The following is a 27149-nucleotide window of genomic DNA, read 5'->3' as shown; positions in this document are numbered from 1 at the left end:
GTCCCGAAAGCTGTTCCGTGTCAGTGCATTTTACTGTTGTGTCAGTTTGACAACTGCTTGGATACTTGTTGCTTATTACTTGTTGAAATGCCAGATGGTTTGTGTGGAGCAAGCTGAATAAAACCAGCAGCAGATGTTGTTTCATTTATCCTTCCCCCATATGTTCCTAACACTTTCTCCAAAAAGCAAATGAACACACAAAAGAAGACACACAAGCACATTTTTTAATGATTTTTCATAATCCATTTATATATATACATCATAATGTACATGTCTTTCACATCCCAGTTACATAAGATAACATCACAATTTTTCATACGGACAAGTAAGGTTTTCCTGTTGGCAAATTTCCTGAAATATGAGCACCATTTAAGGCCCGGTATCTCAATGAATACCAAGCTTTTAAACAAAAGTATTTTTGTCTGTAAATGGATATTAAAAGGGCATTTCGTGATCCACAGCCTCATCCCCCCACTTTTCTCAAAACAGGTTGAGATTTTTATATCACTGGAAACATCTGGCTACATAATTGAATTTGAATTTCGTTCTGGTGCACCAGAACGAAATTACAATGTATTGTCTATGGAGCAGTGTAATACACATAATCATGCATAACTCGCAAACGCAATATCGGAATCAACTGAAATTTTGGGAATATGCTTTTTTCGTGGAAATGTACTGAAAAATGTCATAAAAAGAGGATGCAAGGATCACGAAATACTCCTTTAATATATCCTGCACAAAACTAATATTTGTTCATAATTAGTTCCACAATTTTTGTTGTTTGAATTTTCGTTTTAAAAAGAAAATAGCAAAGAAAATCCCACCCAAAAGTTGGTATTTAGTACAGAATTTAAAGGAGGTATGAAGTCCTTTAATTTGTGAGATAAATTATTTCCACCTTGGTTGAATGACACATCTCCACACCTTCATGTCAGTATGAGACCCAGAAGAGTGTACTTCAAAGCCAATGTCATTCTGTGTGAGGAAAAACTTCAAATACATTTTGGCTTACAAATTCCAAACAAAACTCCTTATAGCTGTAACATTTCACACCAGACACAACATTTTAATGAAGAAAAGGTGGGAATGATGTTGATCAAACCATCATTTTATCAGTCAAAGCTAGTTAAATTATTTTGTTACTTATTATATTTCACATTCGTTTGGAGTTACCTTAATTTCTGATCTGCATTACTATCAATTGACAGGCTCACCGACTCCACACTAAACAGTGAGAAAAGATCAATAATAATTATAGTTTGATCAGCTCGTAATCGGCAAGCCTTATAACATCGCGGATTAATATCAAGTTATTTTCTTTCAAGAATTGTCTTGTGACATCTTGCTAAAAGCATCCCAAATCATTAATTCAAGTCCTATACCTTATCTACTTTCTTTAATACGCACAATGTAGACCAGACAGGTCAACTATACCACTCTTAGCATGAGTCTACTTTTTCATTGTAGTGGTAAAAGCCGGACGATTACAAACTGATCAAGCTATAATTCGGTTACCTAATAGACAGTGCAGTGGTTGAGGTCCAATACTCTTTAAAATTTTCATTACACTTCAATGTTATATGGAATCTATATATTAAAAGAGACTTGCATGTATTTGGCTGGATTTAAATATAAGGAAAATCCTGAGAAATAAAACACTTTATTGGGGTTGATTATGATACCGTCAGCATCATCTGCTACTCCTTATGAAACTGCTTGGGATGGATTACAGTGAATATGTGGTACAGAAGACCTGCCAGGACACCTTTCTCCAGGTGATCTTACATTGTACACATCCTTCACTTGCAGAGCTGGGTATTAAACCTAACTGCATGAGAATCTGTGAGGAAGTGGAACCAGTTACCAGGCTTCTATGTTGTAGTCTGCATGTGAACTGGAGCACACTATCCACTAGCAACAGTGAATGATACATAATTTTTCTTGCATTATTGTTTGTACCCACTGAGTATTGTAGGTATATGTAGTCTTGGCACTAGAAATTACCGGGCGAATGAATTTGGACGCAAGTCGAAAAATGGACATCAGAATCCAAAAATCTAATAATCAGCATATAGCCCATCTTATACGCTAATTTTACTGAAATCGGTTGACTGATTGCAAAGAAATGAGCGATTACCTAACACATGCGTCAATTCACTTCATTCCAAGTTTGAAAGAAATATCATTCAACACAATGCACACTATGGCCAACTGTCAATTGGCTTCATATTTTGTTCGGTAAAATCCTTTTCATTCTTTTTAAACAATCTGTTTCTTGCAAAACATTTAATTAGGTTTTGTTCAAATTAGAAAACCTTCACGATATTGAAAATGAAAGCTTGCATGTAAGATGATGCTTGGTACTTGTAAATATCTTTTTTCGTTAATGTTGATATAAATGTTGCAAAAAGAATTATTGCATAAAGAATTCAAGCTGGCTTAAAAATAACTCACACACATTAATGTTTTTGGAATATTTCCAAGAAATTGTAATGTAAAGTTTAAATCATTTAAAACTTCAACATTAATGTTACATGGCATCAAAAATCATATGTAAAGCTGTAAGCATTTGATCATTGTCATTCTTGGCTCAAATGTTTAAAAAAAAAAAAAAAACATATTTGTACAAAAAGAATTAAAGTTGGAAAGCTTCCAATTGCAGAAATCACATTTTTCTCGGACAAACTGTTATTCATCTTCAGTGAAAGCATGAATAACATAAGACCATCGGATTATAAAATAGATAATGTGGACTAAATTTAATGAGATGCACAAACTTTAGGAAGCGGTGAGCGAGTATGAAAAAGGTGCCTGTTGATCAAACTTGGAATGAACTGCATTAATGCGCGCATTATGTAATCGTTAATTTCTTCGCAACCACTCAACCGAATCAAATAAAATTTTCATATGTGGTGCACAATAAAATAGGCTATGTGCTACATTTTAATTTTTTTGATTCTGATGCCTATTTCTCGACATACGTTCAACTTTATTCACTCGGTAATTTTTTCTGGGACACCCTGTATATAATCATGAAGACTGTGTTTAGAGAAAACTCACATTTGTGATAAACTTATATCATATTGTTATTCTCAACTTGTGTAAATAAGCAAGCTTTTGTTTGTTGTGAACGTTTTGCGGTGGTGGGTTAGGATAGACCGTGTATATATGTATTTGATACTGATGCATCTCATCACCAGCTAATCTACACCGTATGGTGGTGCGCCTGAATGAAAAGCTGGGAAATCCTCAACTGAACTGACTATGGCATATAGTGTGCATCTTGACTTGTTTCATCATATCTTTTTGATCCTTAAATTTTAAGGAAATTACACCAAAGGGTTTTCATAAACACATTAAAATATTTGGCTGCATACATGACATGATTCGCTATTGCATAAATAAACCAAATAAAGATTGAACCATGCTTGATCAGAAATATACACATCACATAAAATAACCCATAATGTTGATAAGCAAATTTAAGGTTTGTATATACAATTGTACATGCACATAGGAGAACATTTTTCTTTGAGCTATTAAGTCCCATTCAGTGATCCCAGGCGCAAATGTAAAAATATTAAATTTTTTTATAAATTGCTAATGCTTAAAAGTGAAGGATAAGTCATCCAAATTGGTATTTTTGAAGTGAATAATTTGGCAACAAAACAAAGAAAACAGCAGTATTGACGAAGTTCAAGCCCCATTCAAATACATGTTGCTAATTTATATACTGTCAGTATATAAATTACAGATTCCTTATTTTGCCTTATTTTGTCTTAAAATACGGAGTTTTTCGGCTGAACCACTAGCAGGCTATGTTTAGCACATCTATGACAAAGGTAACAAATCTGTATTTTGATTATTTTTACAATTGCCTGGATGAGCAAATCACTGAATGGGTCTTTAATTTAAGCATACAAGACTGTCTGGTAGAGAAGTTGTCATAGCCATTTCAACCTAAAAAGTTTTTGAATCAGATATTATTCCAGGTTTAGCATTGACACGCTCGGTGTGTATATGTCCCGATAAAGTCATTTTGGTAGGGGGTCATTTTTCGCAGTACACCATAAGTACCAGTGTTCTACATGACCCCCTATTTCTGGGATCCCATATTAAACATATTGTCATGGGTTGTGCAACAAATAAAGGGATTATCAACCAGACGATCAACAAATATACACTTTGATCATAAAATCTCATGTCCATTTCATAACCACTGCAAATAACTGCAAGGGCAATTGCTGTCCATAGTCTTGACTGCTTTGTACAAGCGTTAACCATGATAACCAAATTTGATCTCACTAATATTGGTGGTGTGAATGGAAGTAATAAAAGTATGGACATACTTTATTCTATCTTCACATTATCAGACTGCTTTCACATTTGACATCTTCATTAGCACATTTATGCTTGTTCCAAACATTTTGAGCAATTTTATGAAGTTCTGGTTGAGCAAATTGCTGATGATGCACTCCTGATCAAACCCAATGATGACTATTATAATATCAGCAAATTGCTGATGATGCATTTAATGATGCACTCCTGATCAAACCCAATGATGACTATTATAATATCAGCAAATTGCTGATGATGCATTTAATGATGCACTCCTGATCAAACCCAATGATGACTATTATAATATCAGCAAATTGCTGATGATGCATTTAATGATGCACTCCTGATCAAACCCAATCATGTCTATTATAATATCAGCAAATTGCTGATGATGCATTTAATGATGCACTCCTGATCAAACCCAATGATGACTATTATAATATCAGCAAATTGCTGATGATGCATTTAATGATGCACTCCTGATCAAACCCAATGATGACTATTATAATATCAGCAAATTGCTGATGATGCATTTAATGATGCACTCCTGATCAAACCCAATGATGACTATTATAATCTCAGTAACTATTACAGTACCAACAACAGAGCAAACATCTGGCAAGTTTTTACATGGGCTAAATAAAAGATAAAATACAAAACATAGCACCCAGTGTATGTAATAGTATAAAAGTAAACAACATACTTATACAAAAAATTATTATTGACATGATACAATAGATATTTTGTGATTATCGGTAGCATTGATAAAACTAATGTTTACCTAAACAATTATGTTGTGACTCACTAAATAAAAGCACTTGAAGTGTCTACATTGTACCTTTCCAATTAAGTACTCTTGATAGCAACATTTTTATATATTAAAACAAGTGAAATTGTTTTCTTTTATAAAAAAAGTCCTCCCCGTCACTTTAGCCAGCTAAATTAAACCGAGACAAACCTGTCTCCACGGGGTAGTGGATAGTGATGTAAGACAGCACACATGCAACAGCAGCATGTTTGCTGATCCTCAGTGATTGTGAGATAATGTGCTCACGTTATAAATATGCTTTAACTAAGAACATGATGTTTCTGATGGTTTTGATCATTTGTTCTCAGAAAAGTAATTTTATTTTACCTGCAAGCAGTTTTACTTATACAAAATATTCTTAAAATGCATAAGAAAGAATAAAAGATAGGATTTTGTCTTTTACCTATCCAATTTGATGTGGGGCCGTAGTGGTCAGCAACAACCTGTAAAGTGTGCCGAGGCTTGTGGATCAACGTCTAGGCGTTGTGCCTGTGCGTAGCGCATTATAAATCACTGCGCTTTTTAATTTTTTTTATTATTGTGTCATAATATTTTTATCGTAGTATATTGGCCTCTAAATACTGCCCATCTGCAACAAAAGGTCAAAACTGACCATGATTACTAGTATTTCTGTGGCAATCTTTAATTGACACCAATCAGCAGGTTTATTTTATGGTTTGGGGTTTCAAATTGGGTGTTCCAGATATTCTGTAGATTACAACTGTTCAAAACTATCTAAAGTGGCTCAATTTCATGATCAGCAAAACTCAGGTTTGCCCAATTTGTTGTGGCAAGGTAGAATAGCACATAATATCAATTGTATATAAATCCATTTTCTAGTCAAAGTAGCACTTTTGTTGTTGATGGTTTTCATGTAACCATATCCATATAACGAGCAGCCCCAACAGTGTGGAACATGGCCCCATTTCTTAAGTCAACCATTTGCTATACCATGTCTACATTGCTTCACATGTTCAACCATATTTCTCGGTTGTCTTGCACCCCCAATTTTGAGCTCAAGATCCATGGCCCTCTGGTTGGGCCTTATGACTATTTGCTTTTATATATTTTAAAATATCAATACGGTCTAATTTAATTGCATTGGGTCATCATTTGGTAAGCAAAAGACCAATTAGTCCCTTCATATCAAAACTATGATGCATTACAAGTGTAATTGTGTACTGAAGGAGTAATGCATTTGCATAAGGCAGCTATCACTTTTATTAAAGCCTCCATTTCTCCGTTTTACAAAATCAAAATTCCGTTTTGCAATTTTGCCATTTTCCGTGATTTTCCGTTTTACTCATAAATCCCTATAAAAACACCTTACAAAGCAAAATGACAACATGAACTTGTTAGTTATTTGTCCTACCTTACTGAAGCCGACCTTCAACATCGCCATTGAAGTATAACATAAGTAATTCCTTGGTATGTTTTTCTGTGAGGCTCTCTCGTCGATCATCAAATCGCACATGGCATGCATTCAGTCAATCACTACTGAAAGCGCACACTCTGTGATCCAGTTTCAGCCAGTTCACTGCTAATTATATGCGCCACGAGGAGGTCATACGTAAAGCACGGTACGCTCGCACAGTAAACCAGTACAGCACATGTACAATGTACATGTACAGTGTAGTACAGTGTAGTGTTTGCGGTCATGAGCTGTCATGATCGACCTGGCCCAGTTATTTTCCAACCATGTGATGCAACATCAACAGCGCACATGTACTGAGACAAGGGGTTGTATTGGGTGATTTAAAGTGAGTTGTTATGCTTGGAAATTGTATTTTTTAGTTCAGCTATTTCATGTTTGACAAATTTTTGGATAGTTTTAAATATTTTTTCAAGAAAATTCTTACTTTTCTGTCAATTTTAAGCTTACTTTTTCAGAATTTTTCATTTTCGATTTTCCGTGCTCAAATTCCAATTTCCGTGATTTTTTTCCCGTTTTCCGTATCGCGGAGGAATGGAGGCTTTAACTTTTATCAGAACTTCAGAATGACTTTGTTAGTGCCCTTACTGAAATTCCAATATGCAGAAAGATGCATGGAATCCCTGCTCCCAAAATTCTGGGATGAGAATTATTTAGAGCAAGAGGTAAATCCTGGGTAACTATAAACACAGGATAACCCCCTTAGAGGTGTTGGAGCCAATAGAGTTAACTGTATGATAATAAAAGTGTAAATCCTAGTTTTTCATTAGGACCAGCCAATCATATTATTGGCCACATCAATTTGTAACAACCACAGGGCAGGTGCATGCTAACCAGGAGTGATTTCATTAAGTGGTCCCTTTGTTGATTCCTTGGTCTCTCTTACTCAGCAACTGTTGGATAGTAGAAATTATAATCAGCAGGTGGTGGTGGAATTGGTGGCGCTTCTGATGGAATATGAATGTTCACAGTATCCAGGAGCCTCAGTTTCATTTCCATACTGAGTAACATATCCAAATCTTTCTGCATTTGTTCACTGACCATGGGTTTGCCTAGCAGCACATTTAAACCATCAGTCCACATATCAAACTAGATGAGAAAGAACCAAATATACAGGTTAACAATTGTCAGCAACTCATATTTTGAGAATGCAAAAGGATCAAAATCTGGCAAAAATGCTCCAATTTTACATGGGGTGTATGCATAGTGCAATGCTAACAGAAGGCCAGACAAATTATCTTTCAATTGATAAGAAAAATCCATCAAAGACAAAACAAGGTTAAGATGGCTCATAGGTGGACTCACTTGAATATACCATAATAGGGATAAATATATAGGCCAATAGTATTAGCTCATATAGCCAAAAAGCTGGACATTTTTTGTAACAAGCTGTTTTTTTCAGGAATAGGTGCAGGAACATGTGTACTATCACTGACAAAAGTCCCCAAAATCCCCTGTGGGCGTTTTCAAAATCCAAGATGGCGTCCAAAATGGCCGCCATTTTTCATATTTTTTCATAATTTCCCAACCATACAAGCTAGAAACACAAATAAGGTATCCAAACATATGTTTTGAGGTATGAGGAATATTTATAAATCCATATTAAGATGATTCAACCCTTGCAAGTGTCCAAAATCCAAGATGGCATCCAAAATGGCCGCCATTTTCATGTTATTATCATAATTCCCAAACCATACTAGCTAGAAACACAAGTAAGGTATCTACACATATGTTTTGAGGTATGAGGAATCTTTATAAATCCATATTAAAATGATTCAACCCTTGCAAGTATCCAAAATCCAAAATTTGCCGCCTTTCTAAATCCCGGATCTAGATTTTCACAATCAAAAAGTCAATTTGAGACCAAACTAGGGCATTCGGAGGTGGCAGCTTTTCAGACCATACCATAGAGCAGTTCTTGATGCGGACAATGAAAACATCAGGAGGAATGACACATGGACGGGGCATTACAGACAGCACGTTGAGCAAGTGGGTTCATGCTCTTCCTCGATGTGCTCCTATCTATGACGCATTGGAGCAGTTCACTGGAGTTCACACTGGCACATCAGAGCAACACAAAAATCTACGACAGAGTTCACAGGCAAGAGACACCAAGGATCGCAGCATTTTTGAAGAATGGTTAAATGCTCATCTACCGTTTGCTGGTTATGAGGCCCGTGTCTGTGTCAACTGGGATCGTAGCAGGTGAACCTGTAAACTGTGACAGAGCTGTTGAAATTGGTAGTAAGGCTGCATCAGATATGACAGGCAAGAAGTTCACAAATGTTTCACTACGCCGAAATGACAAGGTTACAACAATGGGATCAAAGGACAAAACGGTGACCGTCAGAGGACAACAGGTAGAGTTGAATCCAAGTCTCTTGTTTAATAGAATCACCTGTGTGCTAAACAGCAGCACTGAGATGGGAGTATTTCTGGCATATGAACTCGCTCCTCAGCCACCCTCTCTGTTTGAAGATGGACTGATGCGCAAACCCCCTAAGAGTGCCTTGGGTCTTCTGCTGAAATCATTCACTGAACACTATGACTTGCCACAGAATTGCCTCTTAAGTAGTAGACGGTGGTCACCTACTTGACATGCAATTTGGTCCAAGCCATACACATATGCTGGTGTTTGTCTAACTTATACTTCACATATCCTGAATCATTATGGAGTCCAGACCACTGTTGTATTTGATGGCTATGGAAGCAATACATCCACAAAGCAGGCAGAGCAATGTAGAAGAACTGAATAGTGTACATACATCGAGTGATATTATATTTGATAAGAGCATGCCTACCACAACAACCCAAGCTGCATTAGTAGCAAATAGCAAGAACAAACTTGACTTACTTGACTTAACTGCACAGGACGTTGTGTCCCTTTGCCCTCTGCCGAGTAAGCCTCCTCCATTCAGTTTTGTCTGTTGCTTGTGCCTTTGTTTCATGTGGGGTCAATCCCAAGTCCCTCTGAATTTGGTCCTTCCATCTGGTTGGTGGACGACCTGGTGGTCTTGTCTAATTTCTTGCTGAAGTCATTAATGTAGGCTTGGTGGGGAAGCCGATGTTGAGGCATCCTGAAGATATGCCCAGCCCATTTCAAACGTCTCCGGCAGATAACATCGTTGATGGTGCTAGTGATGTTGAGACTCTGTCTGATGGAATTGTTGCAGATTTTGTCAAGTAGGGAAACTCCAAGCATTGCCCTAAGGCATCGCATTTCAAAAACATCTAGTCTGTGTCAATCGGATTCACATAACACCCAGGATTCTGACCCATAGGTGGCAATAGGGAGGATGAGCGACTGGTAGATCCTCACTTTCAGCGATCTGGTGATGTCATGGTTAGACCAAATGGTATTTTTCAATCTACCAAATGCCCAGGCTGCCAACTTTGTGCGACGTAGTAAGTTATTTACTAAAAATGCATCTGGTTCAGCATGATATCTCTTGGATCGTCAGACATGATCTTGCATTTTGTTGGGTTAATTTTCATTCCCCAGCTGCTGCATGCTTTCTCCAATTCATTAGCGGAGATTTGCAGGTTCTCAAAGTCCATATCCATGATTGTGGTATCATCTGCATATCGGATGTCACCCATTTGCACACCTGAGCCTAGATTTTGGACGTCCTTCATGACAAACTCCGGATATAGATTGAAGAGGCATGGTGAGAGAAGACATCCCTGTCTAACACCAACTAGGACTTCAAACCAATCGGCGATCTTTCCATTTGCCACGACTGAGCATTTGGTTTGCTCATACATTTTTGCAATGAGGTTCACTAGTTTGGTGTCTACTCCTACTGATCGCAGACATTTCCAAAGGGCTTCCCTCCATCTGTCCATTTGGTGTCAAATGCTGCTTTGAAGTCTATAAAATTCCAGTGTATTGGAATTCGTCTTTCTCTAGCCTTTTCAAAGATTTGGCGTGCTGTAAACTGCATCTGAGGTGCCTCTGGAACTCCTGAACCCACACTGTTCCTCTCTCAGATGGTTATCTACAGTCTGTTGTATTCGGTTAAGAACCATCCTACAGAATACTTTTACCGGGATTGACAGGAGGGTAATAGCTCTGTAGTTGGCTGGGTCCAGTTTATTGCCCTTTTTGTACACAGGGGTTATTAGACTTTTACTCCAGTCTTCAGGGATTTTTACTTCAGCCCAGGCGGTGTTGATGACCTTCAACAACATTTGTTGAACAAATTGCAACTTATATATAGAAATGATCAGTGAGAGGATGCGTATGGCTGGAATTCATGTCATCCAGGCTGAAGCAGATGCCAATACATTGATTGTGTCCACAGCCCTTACAGTAGCAGAGGAGCTACCAGTCGTGGTGGTGGGTACAGACACTGACCTACTTGTGATGTTGGTGTCCAGGGCAAGTTCAACAACAGATGATGAAATGCTGTAGTAATCCTGAGATAGTGTTCCGAGTAAGTGATATCCAGCAAGCATTGGGAGATACCAGAAACTACTTGTTGATACTTCATGCCATCACAGGGTGTGACACAGTCTCAGCCATCTATCGCCGGGGAAAGCGTAACCCTTTCAACATGGTACACAAGAAAGGCAAAGATGACTTCCTATGGACCTTTGCGAACAGTACGAGTACGCATGATGAGGTACAGAAATAAGGTGAAGGCTTCATCCTTCAGCTTTATGGGGCCAGCAAATATGATTCACTTAATGAGTACCGCCACATGGTGTCTTGTGGATGTAAGCCTGATGGATGCAACACTATGACATGTAGTTGCAAGAAACTAGGTCTTCACTGTACAACAATGTGCAGAAAATGCAGTGGCCATACTTGTTGCAACACAGCACCAATCATCAAAGAGGACAACGAAAATGAAACAGCTATCACAGCTGCTGAAGGCACAGAGCCGGCTGGTGAACTTTAGAATTAAAGGTATTTCATAACTGGAGCAACGTACCTCTTCAATCACAAATTTTCAATCTGTTGCCATTTTTAGCCAATTGAGTTTGGTTTCTATAGTTGGAGGTTTCATCCAAATCGTATGGCTTCAGATGCCCTAGTTTGGTCTCAAATTGACTCTGTGATTTTGAAATTACAGATCCGGGCTTTGGAAAAGCGGCAAATTTGGGGCGCCATTTTGAATTTCGGATACTCGCAAGGGTTGAATCATCTTAATATGGATTTATACAGATTCCTCATACCTCAAAACATATATTTAGATACCTTACTTGTGTTTCTAGCTAGTATGGTTTGGGAATTATGAGATAAACATGAAAATGGCGGCCATTTTGGACGCCATCTTGGATTTTGGACTTTTGCAAGGGTTGAATCATCTTAATGTGGATTTATAAATATTCCTCATACCTCAAAACATATGTTTGGATACCTAATTTGTGTTTCTAGCTAGTATAGTTGAGAAATTATGAAAAAATATGAAAATGGTGGCCATTTTGGACGCCATCTTGGATTTTGAAAACGCCCACAGGGGATTTGCGGGGACTTTTTATCAGTGATTCTACACATATTTCTGGACCTATTCCAGAAAAAATCAGCTTGTTACAAAAAATGTCCAGGTTAAAACTAATACTATTGGCCTAATAGTATAGGGAAATTAAAAAAAAAATACAGGGCCAATATAGGGGAAAAGCGGAAAATTTATAGGCATAATATAGGACTTTCAAGCACTTGGAACACATGTCTTGTTCCCCTGTGGAATCAACTTCCTCTCACAATTAGATCCACTGTCAACATGTCCTCTTTTAAGAGCCAGCTCTCTGAGTGGTACAAGAACAAACTAGAGGAGAGTTTTGATCCTTACAACACATGCTCTTGGGTTACATGTTGCCAGTTTTTTGTTTTTTTTTTTTTTTACTTCGAATTTTGGTGTATGGGTGTCCTCTTTGTTTTGATCTTTGGTGGGACTGTCCTAGAGGTGCTTTGCACCTGTTAGTCCTTGCCTTTCACTGGTGCAAAATTTTATCTATACTTCCTGTTTTTTGTATGTACTTTTGAATATTCATGTGCAATATATTTTGATGTTATATTATAATTATTGTATACCAGTGATAAAGTGTAATAAATAAATAAAATTAAATTAAATTAAATTAAAAATACTCATTGGCATTGTTTGTAACATTTTGCTCATACAGTATATATTAAGGGCAGTAAAAAATTTATTTTACAAGATGCATGTTGAAGAATTGAACAAACGAAAACTAACCAATACGCCCTGCAGCAAATCATGTGGGTCTGTAATCTACACCGTCAAGCGCCGGTTTACAAAAAAACCTGAATTTATACTGTCAATAAGCGACAAGCGATTGGTATTTGGCCAATAAGGTAGCTTACTTTTCCCAACGCAACAAAAGGAGTCCTATCTCATTGGCTAAAAACCAATCACTATCACTAGGTGATGTAGTATAAATTCTGCTATAGAGATGTCATTCCAATTCCAGAGTCAAAATCCAATTCTTGATGGTACAATCAAACTTAGAATTGATAGCCTCAGTGACAATAAGAGCACATTCCTATTAGACCACATAGTTGCAATGAGATGATTTGAAAAGACAGCCACTTGAGATCAATTTATTCCTAGATATAATGTAAAAAGAGGAACATGTAGCGGGTGGGTCTAGTGGGTCTGAATTGGATGAACCGTATTATGGTGTCATTATGCTATTGATATTCATACAATTCAGATCTTTGAATGCCTACGTCTCAACCTGGGTAGAACACTATGAATAGATCTGTTATTTTTGGATTCTATTAAAACCTATTGTAAGGCTTGCACTTGAATATGTGTGTGGAAAGAATACGGTAGGCATCAATCTGAATATTGAAATCCCAGCCTGTATATTGAAATATAAAAAACTGACAAAAATTTAAATTTTCTAGATCTGTTAACGTGAAAGATGCATAATTATATGCGCAGAATATCAAAAAATGAGTCCTTTAAGCTAATGAGTGGTGTGTGGCGCATGCATAGTGGGAAATAAACATATCAATTTATCGTATTTTTGCCACAAAGCCAGAGTCACTCAGACCCTCTCTATTAAACATGGCGGAACAAAATGGCCATGCGTAAAATCTATATACTTACATTGGGTGCCATAAAATCAAGATGAACTTCTGAATCTTGCTGTTGAATGAGTGAGAAGGCAAGGTTCAATGTACCCTATAAAAGAAACAGATGCTTTGTATTAGGAAAACTCTGCCTACAGCCAGATGAAAAACCCAATTGTGCACTAAATTAATGGGTGGTGTAAATACACCAACTGAATCAGGCCTTCAGCATTGGAAAAGTGATTTATTTATGAAATATGTAGTACAAAGACTTGCCTTATACTGACTTTGTGATGGTCTAAAGCAGATGATTGCAATATACGAAAGACTGTTTGTTACATTTTCTCATTTAAAAAAAAGCTAAATAAATTTTAATGAAAGAGAAAGACACCTGAAACTTTGGCACCACATTTCTCAAATGAACTTATATCACTCTTCTTACCCTAATTCTGTTAATATGTGGGCAGTCCTTTCCCGTAACTAGATCCATGTCTTCTGAAATTGCAACTGAAATGAAGAAGAAAAATACACTCATTGTTACAATAGACCATCTCAAATCATGATCGGAAAAGTTTGGAAAACCGCACCATTTATTTATTAACCTTGGGGGTCAAATTGGAGGACAAGAAATGTAATGAATTACAGTACTCTTTTGCTTGAAAATACAGCTCATTTAGCCAATGTGAACATGGGGTCATCGGTTTAAAAATATTTCCTAGCATATTGAGCTATCACCTCAGCTACTTGGTTTATGTGACCATCCACCACAACTGAGCCCGGATGTCTCCAGTGCCACTATTGAGATATGCTCCATTGAACTTAACAATAAACAATAGGAAACAAAGATTTATTGACTGTTTTATTGATTTTTCACTACTTAAATGTCAAGTACTATAGACATGATAGACGTCATTTTAAAGCGCATTTCAAGCAGAATATTTTGGTTGAATATCTCAAAAATAATGATTGGCGACTTCAGGGCTCAGTTGTGCTGGATGGTCACATATGATACTAATGGAGAGAAATGATCAAATGTTCATTTTTCGTCAGGTGAGGTAATTTTTTTACAGAACAAAAAAAATGCATCAACTCTTCCACAAGTCGGTCTCTTACACAAGACATACCACCACACGCTTGATTGCACATTGAGTATCCCTGACAAAAGTACCTCTCTCATCCATAATTGAAAGTTCATCATGGTTATGATGCCTGTTACACATTGGAACTGTAACTGATGCTGAAGGGGAACTTTTTTACGTGCGCGCAGGTTTCATCGGAATTAATCGGCTTGAAAAGATCTCCTATGCGACTTACATAGGGAGGGCGAGTTAGCGCAGCGGTAATTCCCTCGCTTTGCACCACTGAGGTCCCGGGTTCAAGGACTCATGTGCACTTGGTTTATCCCGTTTCCATGCTCGCTCTCGCAGGTTTTCTCCGGGATCTCCGGTTTCTCCTGTATCGCAAAAATCGGTGATTAGTTGTTTGGTTATCAAAACTTCCTTCACCCAATGGAATTTGGGGAGCTGCACAGATAATTGGTGGATGTTACAATCTAAATGCGGATAGGTGTGCGCTGCTCGCAGCAACCTAGTTGATGCGATCTGATTGTGATGGTTCACCATTGCAGCGAAATTACAGCGCTTTGAGTCCTCTAAGATCTGGAGAAAGGCGCTTTATAAATCCAAAATTTATTATTTTATTTATTACAGTAGATCCAGACCTTTTACGTACCAAACACAAAGCATAGTTCCTTGGAAGTAGTAAGTTTCAATTTGTTGCTTTCTACAGAATAGAGGCCATCAGCCTTTTACCATCTGTTAAATAAATATCATTGCATTTCCATGTAATTCCATGCAACTCCACGTGCTCGTCTAGGTTATCACTCAATTTATTTTATACTTGAAGGTAATTATGTTGATTTTCATTGTCCTCATAATATTAGCTTGCCAATTATATGATGTTGTCCGAGCAATATATATGCCCTTTAAGAGAGGAGAGACTCTGATCGTAAAACTGAGGACAGTGTGAGCTCATGCGCAGACAAAAAGGTGACTATGAATACATAATGAGCTGGACTCTGAAAATGCGGAGGTACACTGACAAAAAGTAATTCTCATATAAATAAAGCAGACACCGCCGCAATAAAGATATATTTTCTGAGGTTCTAAGTCAGTTCCGGGGCACTCATAATTCATAGATGTCTGATATCAAATACTCTTGAAACGTCATGTCACATATCATATTTCAGAGACGTCTCATATTAAATCACATACTCCCTAGTTTCAAAACCCTGTCGCAAACGATATTAGTAATTTTGGTGAACGTGCCAGCGCAGTGGGAATAATTTTGTGAGTAGGCCTTATCAGGGTTGTAGCTAGCCCAAATTGAGTGCCTGCTAATTTTACTGTCCAATTCATGAATTAGAGCGCAGGCTCGGGTACTCTTGGGATTTTTTTTACTTCAAAACATTTGATTTTGGCCATTGCAATCTAAGTGTGTTCTGGGACCATTTGTCAGAATTTGCACAGATAGATATAATTTTGCACAGGTAGATATTTGCTAAATATAGGAAAGCTTATTCTAATACACTCAGCTTCATTCTGATGTGCTGCATCGAGTGCCCAGCTGTCAACAAAGCTTGACGTATGTGATATCACAGACCCCCGTATGTGAAATCACTGACCTGTCTTTGAAATCAGAGACGTCCGTGAATTACGAGGGCCCCCAAACTGAAGTAAGTATCTCTTCCATAGATTGTTTAATTACCTTGTGTGGTAGAGTTACCTATTTAGATTTGTTTTTACAGTTGGAGGGCCATTCAACTTTGATGCGCTATTATTAAACTGTACGCTATGAATACGCACACAACGAAAAATTAAATTTGCTTGGTTTGGGTTGCAGTTTTAAAAGCTTCCAAAATTCTCTCTACAACTCCTAATAGCTATATATTTTATATATAACTACAAGAAAGGCTTTCAACATTCCATATATGTTCACAAAAAATACCATAACTTTGCAAGGAATATGATGTGGGCACATTAAAACACAAATATTTGTCATGAATTGAGATAAAAGAGTAACAAAAACTACTATATTTTAAAAATGGTGCTAGTTCATAAATCAGGAATTTGCATATGATTAGAAACATGGCTTATTGTCCTCATATTAAAAAATCCAAGATTTTTGGTTGGTTAAGACAAAAACCTGCCGGGATGAAAAAGGTATTTTACAATACGGAAAAATACCAGTAAACAGTAGGCCAGGCGACAACAACATTGAGAAGGTTCATGTGAGCAGTGTTAAACTGCGCGCGTGTATTTCACTGAACGCAGGTGAATGGCGCGCTTGGGCGCAACAAAGTCGCGCGTGTGTACTCGTTCATGGTGTCAAGTCACGCGGTATTGTTTTGAAGTTGTTTACTTAATTTTCGTTGATGGGCCGAATCTGGGTAACCAATTTAAACCATTATAACAACTTTGAATTTTAAGTTCAAAATTTGGAACAAAGACTAATCGATAGATAACGGTTGAAATTACTTGTCTGGCTAATAATTAGAATGATTAAAGCGTTAAGACAGAAAATATCCGGGTTAGAAGTCCTTAGCAATGAAAATAAATTTGAAGGTAAGCAAACGCAAAAATCACGAATTCTAACGACAAAAGTAGACAAAATAGAAATCAAGTAGAGAATTGTGAAGATATTTTCAATACAAGTTATTTGTAAATTGCCCAGGATGATTGGCTTCACATAATACGATACATTTCAAATCGAAATTTTCCGCGGGAAAGGTAACAAAAGCATACCCAAGAGTGCGACGGTCATTTTTGCAAAGGTCGCGTACGTTAATAATTTGACCTTTAATGGAAAACGCGCATGATGGCCCTCCGACTGTTTATATTTTTATTACAGTTTTAACCCAGGTGATTGACAGCTGCATGACAATGGGTCATGTGCAATACAAAAAGGTGAGTTCCAGTGCTGATTACCTTGATGGCTTCCTGTTTATACAGTTCATTGTTCGTCACATAAACAGACATAACCACTGGTACAAAGCAGGGTCATAAATTTCATAAAGAGACTACAGTGTTGTCCTCCAAATCAGTATAGGCAGTTTCTACGGTGGGCCTGTCACACTGACTAAACTCTATAGTTGCTTACCTTTATTGAGTAGGTTCTCAGGCGCAGGTTTATCACTTTCTCCTATGTCACCATGGTGCAGAATTTTCATGTTTGGAGACAGACGACAATACCAAAATTTGTCTGCAATGAGAAAAGCAAAGAGATACCTGACATTTATATATAATTTAAAGGCCCATTCATGATTTGATCATTTGGATGATCGTAAAAATCATCAAAATTCAAATTTTGGTACCTTTGTCATTGTCAGAGATGTGCTAACATAGTCTGCAAATGGTTCAGCTGAAAGCTGTGTATTTAAGATAAAATAAGGCATTTACATCAGATCTGCCAACCTTTGAGATCACAAAACTGTATTCTGAAACCCCAAAAGTCTTATGTACAATGTTATATATACGATCCACTGTAAGCATGAGCAATACCATGATGCTGAAAATCCACACTACAAATTGCACAGTGCATGATTTTCTCCTTTCTGAGATGACTATGAATTTCCATTTCACAGAATTCTCTGATTTGAAGGATTACTTCCTTTGTTGATCTTTTTTGGAAATTTGAGTTGACAAAGTCAAAACCATATTTAACTAGAATTACACGGTTTGTAATTAAGGTGGCCCCACACAAAGGTGTATAAATAATACAAATAATATGCAATACGATTTCAATAAATAGATGTATTTAAATATTGATTTATGTCTAAGCTACTTTAAATGGGCTATTCAGAGTAAGTAAGTAACCCTGAAGAAAAAATATGGAAAATTGGGAAAAAAGTGTGTAAATTCGGGCTAAAAAAAGCCCCAAAATAGGCTGAAAATAAAAGAAATTGCGTAAATCTTGACTACAAAAAAACCTGAATTCTGTAAAAATACAGAAAACTTACATCCCTGGCAATTCCAGTTGAAATCCATACATCCCTATGAAAGACATGATCTGTAGATTTCAAATGGAGTCGCATCCCATTCAGGTAACCCCATTTGCAATTCACACATGTGTGTAGATTAATGTCATGTCTTTCACAGGGGGTGTATGGATTTCAAGCAGAATAACCCAATACATCCCTAATTATTTTTATTCAGCATTGATGTCAAAAGTGGCAAATCTTTAACAATGCTCACACAAAAGATACCATTAATGCTCTAAATAGTGCTGAAGAAAGAATCTCTTATTCCAAATTCTATGAAGTATAGAACTGAAGGGATAAAGCAGTTGAAAACCTGTTTTCTTACTAGTAGAAAGTCACTGTGACAGTACTTACACAGATTGAATATAGCCCGAGTATAGTATATACAGCACAACAATTACCTTTGGCTCTGCCAGTTTTTGTGAACTTGTTAAACTGTGTTCCTTCTATCAGGTAATTGATGCGTTGTTTCTTGATGAGCTCTATGATTTCTGGCTTGATCTGTTCTCGTAGCTCGCTGTAACAAGTCATTAAAGAACACGGGTGAGGTTAGTACAGAAATGAATGGGCTAGTCCAGTTGAAATCCACACACATCCATGGAAGACATGACCTTAATCTCCCATACTGGGAGTGTGAATTTTAAATGGGGTTAACTGGATGGGTGAATCCATTTGAAATCTACACCCCCTGTGTGGGAGAATAAAGTCATGTCTTCTATAGAGGGTGTATGGATTTCAACTGGAATAGCCCATTGATTCCTAGAAGAAAGATAGCATCTGTTATGATCTTATCAGAAACATTTTGGCACACCCAAGAAATCAAGAAATACAATTAAGCCATGAGTACTACTGGCTGAATTATGTACCTCTAAGAACTATTTGTGACATGTCATGCATATCCAAAGGTACCTTAAGGGTCCCTTTGACAAAAATGAAACGTGTCCTTAGCATATTTTTAAGCTTGAAAATGATACCTTATCTGTGAAAAAAGATACTCTTGAAGATATCACAAAAAATGCCACTTTTATTCTGATTATTTTCATTATATTTTGCCAGATTATTTTGCTTGTATCTCAATATGTCGACCTTAAAAGATGATTCACATTGTGATTGGTTACAAAGTATTGAGCCAATCAGATAATAATAAGGACCAGTAGGGTTGAAGAGGATTAACCTTTAATACCAAGAGATCTAAAAACTCCAGTGACACTGACACCTCATGCATATTTTCCTGGGTAGGATTAGGCAAATGTTCACTGGAAGGGCATGAAAACTAGCACTGCAGCCCTGTTATATTGATATTTCAAAGTAAAATGCTAATACCTACACATCCGGATTCTCATTCACCGTGGCTGATTACCTTCGCGGCTACACCTGGAGTAGACTCTTCAACCTTTCCTTTTTGGACCAGTTGTAGATTTTTTTGGCCTAATTATGAGCCCTGGTATAATTCCCTACTTTCAATACTTCACATAGCACTTTGGTAAAATTGGGGTGGAGCAAGAAATTTTGGTGAGCCAAAAGGGGGAAGCAAGCCATTTTGACAAGTCAAGGGGGGAAGCAATTTTGGCACCCATTCATGGGGCGCCTTTTAAAGAAAATGCTCTAAAAAGGCTTAGGAAAACAGTACGGAAATGCTTTAAAATGCTGATATTAAAATCTGTGATAAATGGGTTAACTGAAAACTAGAAACAATTATACAGTGTTTCTAATATTAAATAATTAACAAAATGCCTGCTAAGCACTACTTCTGCAAATATCATGATTCTATTCCTGATCTTTGCCAGAGTACAGAAAGACAGTAACAAACCGCTTGATTTTTGTTTTCTATTGGCAGGATGGGCTTCTCCAAAGGCGTTCAGTAACCAGAAAGCTGCCCAGGCTAGTGCTTTTCTTCTGTTTAAGTCTCCAGCACTAGAGTCTATCTTGGAACCCAAGTACTTGAAATCTGTGACTTGATGGTACTACCATAGACTTCAAGTGCTGGTTGGGCGTTACAGTTTGCAGTCGTATATGTGTACATCCATATTAAAACGATGCACTTGTCTGCTGCTACATGTATCTCATTTCACAGAATAGCTAGGAATAAATACCAGACTCATCTCAAGTGGAGGTCACTTCAAATCATCCCTGAAGTCACATGGTTAAGGAGTACAGTTCTCTGTATTCCTAAACTGTGTGACTTGGGATGAATTGAAGTGACCTTCACTTGAGATGAGTCTGGTATTTATTCCTAGCTATTAGTTAATTATTATTATTTATACTTTCTTTAAGCAGGGTAATCCCATCAATGAAAACACTGATCTTCCTGGGGGCCCTGCAAGAGCCGTACATTTACAAATTAAAATACAACTTAAATAATATTTATAGTAGTACATGTACATGAGGAAAAATATACATAGTTGAATATGAAATAATTTTGAGTACATTATGAATTAAATTATCTTGGTTGAGGTGCACAATGTAGCATTCTTAAGCATGGAGAGACTCATTGTATTATAGTTACTACGAATGTTAGATGGAAGATCATTCCATATTTTAACAGCTCTAACATTAAAAGTACGTTTACCAGAGTTAGAGCTCCATTTTGGTTGATAAAGCATATTTGAAATTTGGCCTCTGGTTGCAACATTATGTACAGAATGTGTAAATGTAAAGTTAGATGATAAGTATGAAGGCGCTTGATCTTTATACATTTTAAAACAATAACTAACAAATGATTGTACCACCTTTTGTCAAGCTTAATCCAATTTAACTTATCCATCATTTCATCTGTTGGTGTTCTAATATCAGCTGACAAAATAATTCTTGCAAGTCTGTTCTGGAGGATTTGGAGAGAGTTTGCAAGTTCTCCAGAACAATTTGACCATACAGGGCTGCAATAATCAAAATGGGGTAGTAGCGAGAGCATTTGCCAGCATGGTCAGAGTTGACTCTGGAAGATAATACTTAATACGATTTATGACACCACATCTTTTAGAAATATTTTTAGAAACATAATTGATATGGTTAGACCATGTTAAGATTGAATCAAATATAACACCAAGGTATTTAAACTGGTCAACCTTTTCAATGGTTTGATCACAATAACTTAACTTAATATCATCAAATTTAGATAGAACATGCCATGTACCAAATATCATAAATTTAGTCTTTTTGATATTCAAGTTAAAAAGAGAAACACGTAGCAGCCGACAAGTGCATATCGTTTTGATATGGATGTACACATATTCTGTCTTCGGTGCACTGATGACAAAGCCTAGATCTGCTGCTGCAGTCCTAGTAAGCTGAGACTGGGCACGGGCTATAGAAGATTCCATCAGAGCAATATCATTAGCAAAATCCAAGTCATTCAGCATCCTAGCAGGATACCTGCTTGACCGAAGTGGGTAGGTAACAATTCCAGCATAAATTCCAGAAGTTGATTTCTTCAGAAGGTAGTCTACCAGGATAATGAACAGGAATGGTGCCAACACATCATCCTGAAGCACTCCAGTTGTTACTTGGAAAGGCTCCGAGATACTTCCATCTACCATAACAACACTATTGGAGTCCTTGTAGCGTATACGCGAACGAAAGGTTTGTCATGCCTTGAACGTAAACACTCTCTTATGTTGGAGGTAGCAGTTTTATTGCCGATATCAACAGAGAAATCACAGATCTTCTTGTAAGGTTGAGTGGCAATGACAAACGGACATTCCGAATGAAAGAATCATGTGAATTAGCTTGTTTTCGTTGTTGAAAGGAATTCAATCATGTTTCACCGTTATTCATCAGCAATTAACAACTCGCGTCCAGTGCATCTGCGTGTTTTACTTCGCTGCGAAGTAAACCATGCAGACGACATGGACGTATCGTTGTTAATCGGTGATGAACAACGGTGAAACATGATTGAATCCCCAAATCAAAATAGAGCTTTTAGATCTCTCAGTAATTATAAGTTTCATCCCCTCCAGCCCCACTGATGAGTCTTACCATATCTCTAATTGGCTCAATGTATGATATAGCCCTCCTTGTAACCAATCACGATAGTTCTTAGAGGATGATAATTTGGCAGGTAATGCCCATATGGTTAATCACATCACAAAATTGAGACTTACACAACAGGTGGGGCCTTTGAGTTGAGTTCCTCCTTATCCGACCTCTCCTTCTCTCTCAAATTCAGGATTACATCATAATTGAGCTGTTGTAGTTGCGTCCAGAATTGGTCCATTGATGATGGTCTATTCGGTCTACCTTTCATGGTTCGTTCTATTTGTTCTCTAACCACTCCCATTACCTGTGCAAAGATAGAAAAGACAAAATGTTTCAGTAAAAATATATCTACAGCAGTTTAGTGAAAGAATACGGGCTATATATAAATGATTGGTACCCATCAGTTTTTGGTGTTGATTGACAAGCCCGCTTCTTCAATATGCAACATTGGTCCCTCTTGAAATGCTCAGGATTCATAGTTTCATGTTGCATTTTCATAATCACTGGAAGTCGATGGGTACCAATCATGAGGTGAGAGCACGGCGCAATGGTTAGGGTACTTGCCTTTAGTGCATGAGGTCCCGGGTTCGATTCCCGGCGATGGTGATATGCTGGGATATTGACTTGGAAAAAAAGTCTGAAATTAATTGGCAACATCTGTAGATTAAATTCAGACTTTCGCTCTCCCCATGGTTCATTTAGAATTGGGTAAATGAATCATGAAAGTACTCCATCCTTCGGAGGGGACGTTAAGCTGTCGGTCCCGTGTGCAGAGAGCCGTACCTGTACATGTATCTCGCAGCCAGTTTTCGAAAAGAGTAGGGTGTTAACCCCTGACTGTTCCCAACCCGTCCCGGTGTTCAAATGGACCTCAATGGGAATAAGCTTCAATAGAGGCTTTCTTGGGTAATCCAGGGTTGTCAAAACCCGAACAAATCCAATCAAATCAAAATTTTGATAGTCTGTGCCATTTAATATTTTCTAATATGTTTACAACAAGGATTTTTAATCCATAGTTCAGTGCCTCAAACTTTCCAGGCATAAAATAAGAATATTCATTAAAGTCTGACCTGATTGACAGCTTTAACCCCCGCTGCCCACTTTACCAATCAAAATGGAGATTTGCTATCAGGAGCAACTCATAATCCCTGTGAAATTTTAGGCCTGAAATATTTGTTATTTCAACGGTAGAACAAAAACTTGGTAGTTTGTGGTTACTTTACTCCCATCAAGCTTTAGATTTTAGGATCAGAAAAAAGGTCCTAGCTTTCTCAAAAATCCAATAAAATGTTAGGTGTGAGATGTGTCTCTTTTAGATGGTGAAAGCCTCATTCCACCACCTAAAAGTATGTATTTTATGGGTCCCAGTGATAGTTGCTTCTAGTATCCAAACTACCTGCTGGATATTGTAAATTCTAAATCAGAATTTGGAATCAGATTATTTTGGTGATTCATCTCCATTTTTAATGATTGAGGCCCATCATGCAAACATTCTTATTGCAAGTTTTGTGAGTAAAAATGTTCAGGGGTATATCAGATTATAGAAGCAAATGTGTGTAACACGGTGGCCCATAGTTAAAACAGTACATGACTTCCGGGTGGTCGGTATAAACTCTCAATTGTGATGTGATCAAGCAAAACGAGTCTGATGTCGATCAAAATCAAAATTGAGTTTTCAATCTCATTATATGAGCCATTCTCAGAGCTTTATTTCACTGAAAACCCCATCATAATTAGACTTACAGTTCCGGATATATGGCTATTTTAGTGTTGATCAGAACAAGAAAATACAAAAGAAGTTGAATACTATTATTGATTGTATCTCAAAATCAATATTCCCGACTTCCGACTCATTTTGCTTGATCGCATCAAAATTGTGTCACCCAAATTCTATCATTTGGGGGTCATGAGTAGTCTAACTTTCAAGGGGTGAGGTCTACTTTTACTATGAATATTCCTTTTATTGACAAAATTAAAGCAAACATTTGTTTGTAAAAAACATTGAATACATGTTTTGAAATAAAGTAAACACACAAATAAAGCTTTCCAAATTAAGCTTACCTTTGGAAAGTCCTCTAGTGTTGCTCTCATTTCTTTCCAGGTTTTATTGAAGAGTTTTATGCACTGGCAAAAGAACTCCTCAAATGCTTTGTCACAGGAGAAGAACATAGGGTGATATTCCTCACCTGTTTCTGAAGCTGAAAAAATGAAGGAATCATAAATTAGGGATGACTGTGTCATGAAATGTTATATGCATGACATGCCTGTGTTTTATGTAACAATTTCACATTTGATTTGATCCACTGAAACCGCTCAACTCGAAAACTAGTCAGTACCTAAGCTTACTTAAAATTCCCTGGCATACTTGGTTGCAAAGTTATCAACTTGAGTCTATTTTCATTTTCAAATTGTCATCAAATTTTACTTTGATTAGAGCTACAGGGTGTATCAAAATGATTGGTACCCATCAGTTTTTGGTGTTTATTGACAAGCCACATGCTTCTTCAATATGCAACATGGATCTTGAGCGCCATACTGGCAGCACACCTTTCAACATTTCTCTTGAAACATCATTAAATTTTTTGCATCTCCAGTCTACTTCTGTGATTTATTTTGCTGTAGCTGTCTGCTATGGACATTTGTGATCGTCACAGTTGACATTGGATTGCATAATTTGTCATCAAATTGGGGAATTTCATCATTGTTTTTTGTGCCGTGGAACTGAAAACTGATGGCTGTTGTACCTATTTCTCTAGGCAGTAAATCCCTGCTAAGATTGACTGGTTTACTGGCCTTGGCTTGGCTTGGCTTGGCTTGGCCAGGTATACTCAAGTGGGATACTAATCAATATTGTATTGACTATCAACTACAATACAATCTCAACATGGTGTGCTATACAAGGTCCCAATTAATTGAACTTATGTGTCATAGCTGCAAACTTCCCACAGATGTTTGGAGTACTGTTATGGAGCTTGGATTACGGTCCAAACCACCTACAAGAAGGGGTACACGAGCTGGAAAGAGTGTGAAGACTGATATACCTTCACTACCTAGTGGTGTTGCATGTAATTCGAATACCTTGTCTCCTCGATTGCACAATGACATGAGCCTTGGTGTGTGGAATGCACAGTCGATAACTAGTAAAACAGATATTCTTTGTGAAAACATCATTGAGCATGACTTTGACATAATGATTGTGACTGAGAGCTGGATGAAACCTGATGATGAGGTTAAGTTGGGTGAAATGTGTCCTCCAGGGTACAATGGATTGAACTGCTCTAGAGGTTCGCGTGGTGGAGGAATTGCGGTTGTTCATAAAAAGCAATATAAACTTCTGCACTGTGACGATCTTCTTCCTGCTTCATCATCTTTTGAGCATGCTCTCATTCGTTCCAATGACGTCAATCTGGTCATTATTTACAGGTCACCATCAAACAGTAAGGGTGACTTTCTTAGTGAATTTGAAGAATTTTTAGGTACTGTTGACCTTCTGCCTGGAAGGTCTATTGTAGCTGGAGACTTCAATATACACGTGAACAAACCTTGGTTGCCTGAAGTTAAATCCTTTTGGAAGTTCTGACATCTGCGAACTTTCACCAGGTCGTCCGTGGTCCCACACATAAATCTGGAAACACATTGGACCTGATAATTGTCAGAAAAGAGGATATCACTGTTGAGGCGTGCACCAACTACCCTCTTCATGTTTCTGACCATTATTTGATCGCTGCTACTGTTGACCTTCCAAAACTCACCGCTCACAAAATATCATATTCATTCAGGAACTTTCGCGATATGGACATAAAGTTGTTCTCTGATGATCTTTCAGCTAAGATGGATTCTATCATTGCTTCGGAGTATGATGATTTAGACTCTCTGGTGTATGCCTATAATACTGGTTGCCAAGATGTCCTTGACTCTCATGCACCAATTACATGTAGGACACGTTCTGTTCGTAGTCAACCTACAATGCTGGCCATAAGTGTTGGGACGGTTTGATAGGGTAATGTAAATAAGCCCCCCACTCCCCCCGATCAATGTTGAATCCTACTTTTTTGGTCACACGCGCCTAGTGGCACCCAACATTGATTGGTGGGGAAGGGGGAGGATTGGGGTGTTAGGAAAGGCTTTAGGCTTGTCACCAAAGAAACCTCCATTTTATCACGTTAACAATAACGGAAATAAGGCCATAATATAGTGTACGTTTTCCGTAAGTGTCCCAACACATTTTGGCCATGGTTGTATTTGAAAAGTTGAAAAAAATCATCTAATTTCAGTTTTTTGCTTATAACTCAAAAAAGTAATTATGATATTGACACCAAATTTGGAGCAGTAAGAGATCCTATAATTATGCTTGACCACAAAAAATATAAATGGCTACATTTTAAATTTAGGGACTGGTCACTTAAAAAGTCTTAAAGCCATATTTTTGGCCATGTTGAAGTTCACTATTCGTCACTTTAACTGTCAAAAGTTAGGTTTTAAAATGACAAATTATTGTTTCCACCAATTAAAA

At 37.4% G+C, this 27149-nt stretch overlaps 1 protein-coding gene across 1 annotated transcript in view; it reads right to left on the bottom strand.

Annotated features, from left to right (window-relative positions):
- Nucleotides 1-1187: 1187 nt before the first annotated feature.
- The window catches only part of LOC140172806 (engulfment and cell motility protein 1-like), a 74422-nt gene continuing 48460 nt past the window's right edge, over nt 1188-27149 (bottom strand). Inside the window, exons 15-21 of the mRNA XM_072195933.1 lie at nt 24698-24834; nt 22762-22940; nt 19063-19178; nt 17782-17883; nt 14066-14130; nt 13661-13735; nt 1188-7670 (exon numbers count right to left, since the gene is read on the bottom strand). Coding sequence (XP_072052034.1) covers nt 7464-7670; nt 13661-13735; nt 14066-14130; nt 17782-17883; nt 19063-19178; nt 22762-22940; nt 24698-24834 — 881 coding nt within the window. The 3' untranslated portion in view covers nt 1188-7463. The remainder of the gene's footprint in view (nt 7671-13660; nt 13736-14065; nt 14131-17781; nt 17884-19062; nt 19179-22761; nt 22941-24697; nt 24835-27149) is intronic.

This window comes from Amphiura filiformis, chromosome 16 (genome assembly GCF_039555335.1).
Source record: "Amphiura filiformis chromosome 16, Afil_fr2py, whole genome shotgun sequence".
Classification (NCBI taxonomy): domain Eukaryota; kingdom Metazoa; phylum Echinodermata; class Ophiuroidea; order Amphilepidida; family Amphiuridae; genus Amphiura; species Amphiura filiformis.
Note: the sequence above shows the minus strand (reverse complement) of the source record. Positions and strands in the feature narration are given on the sequence as shown.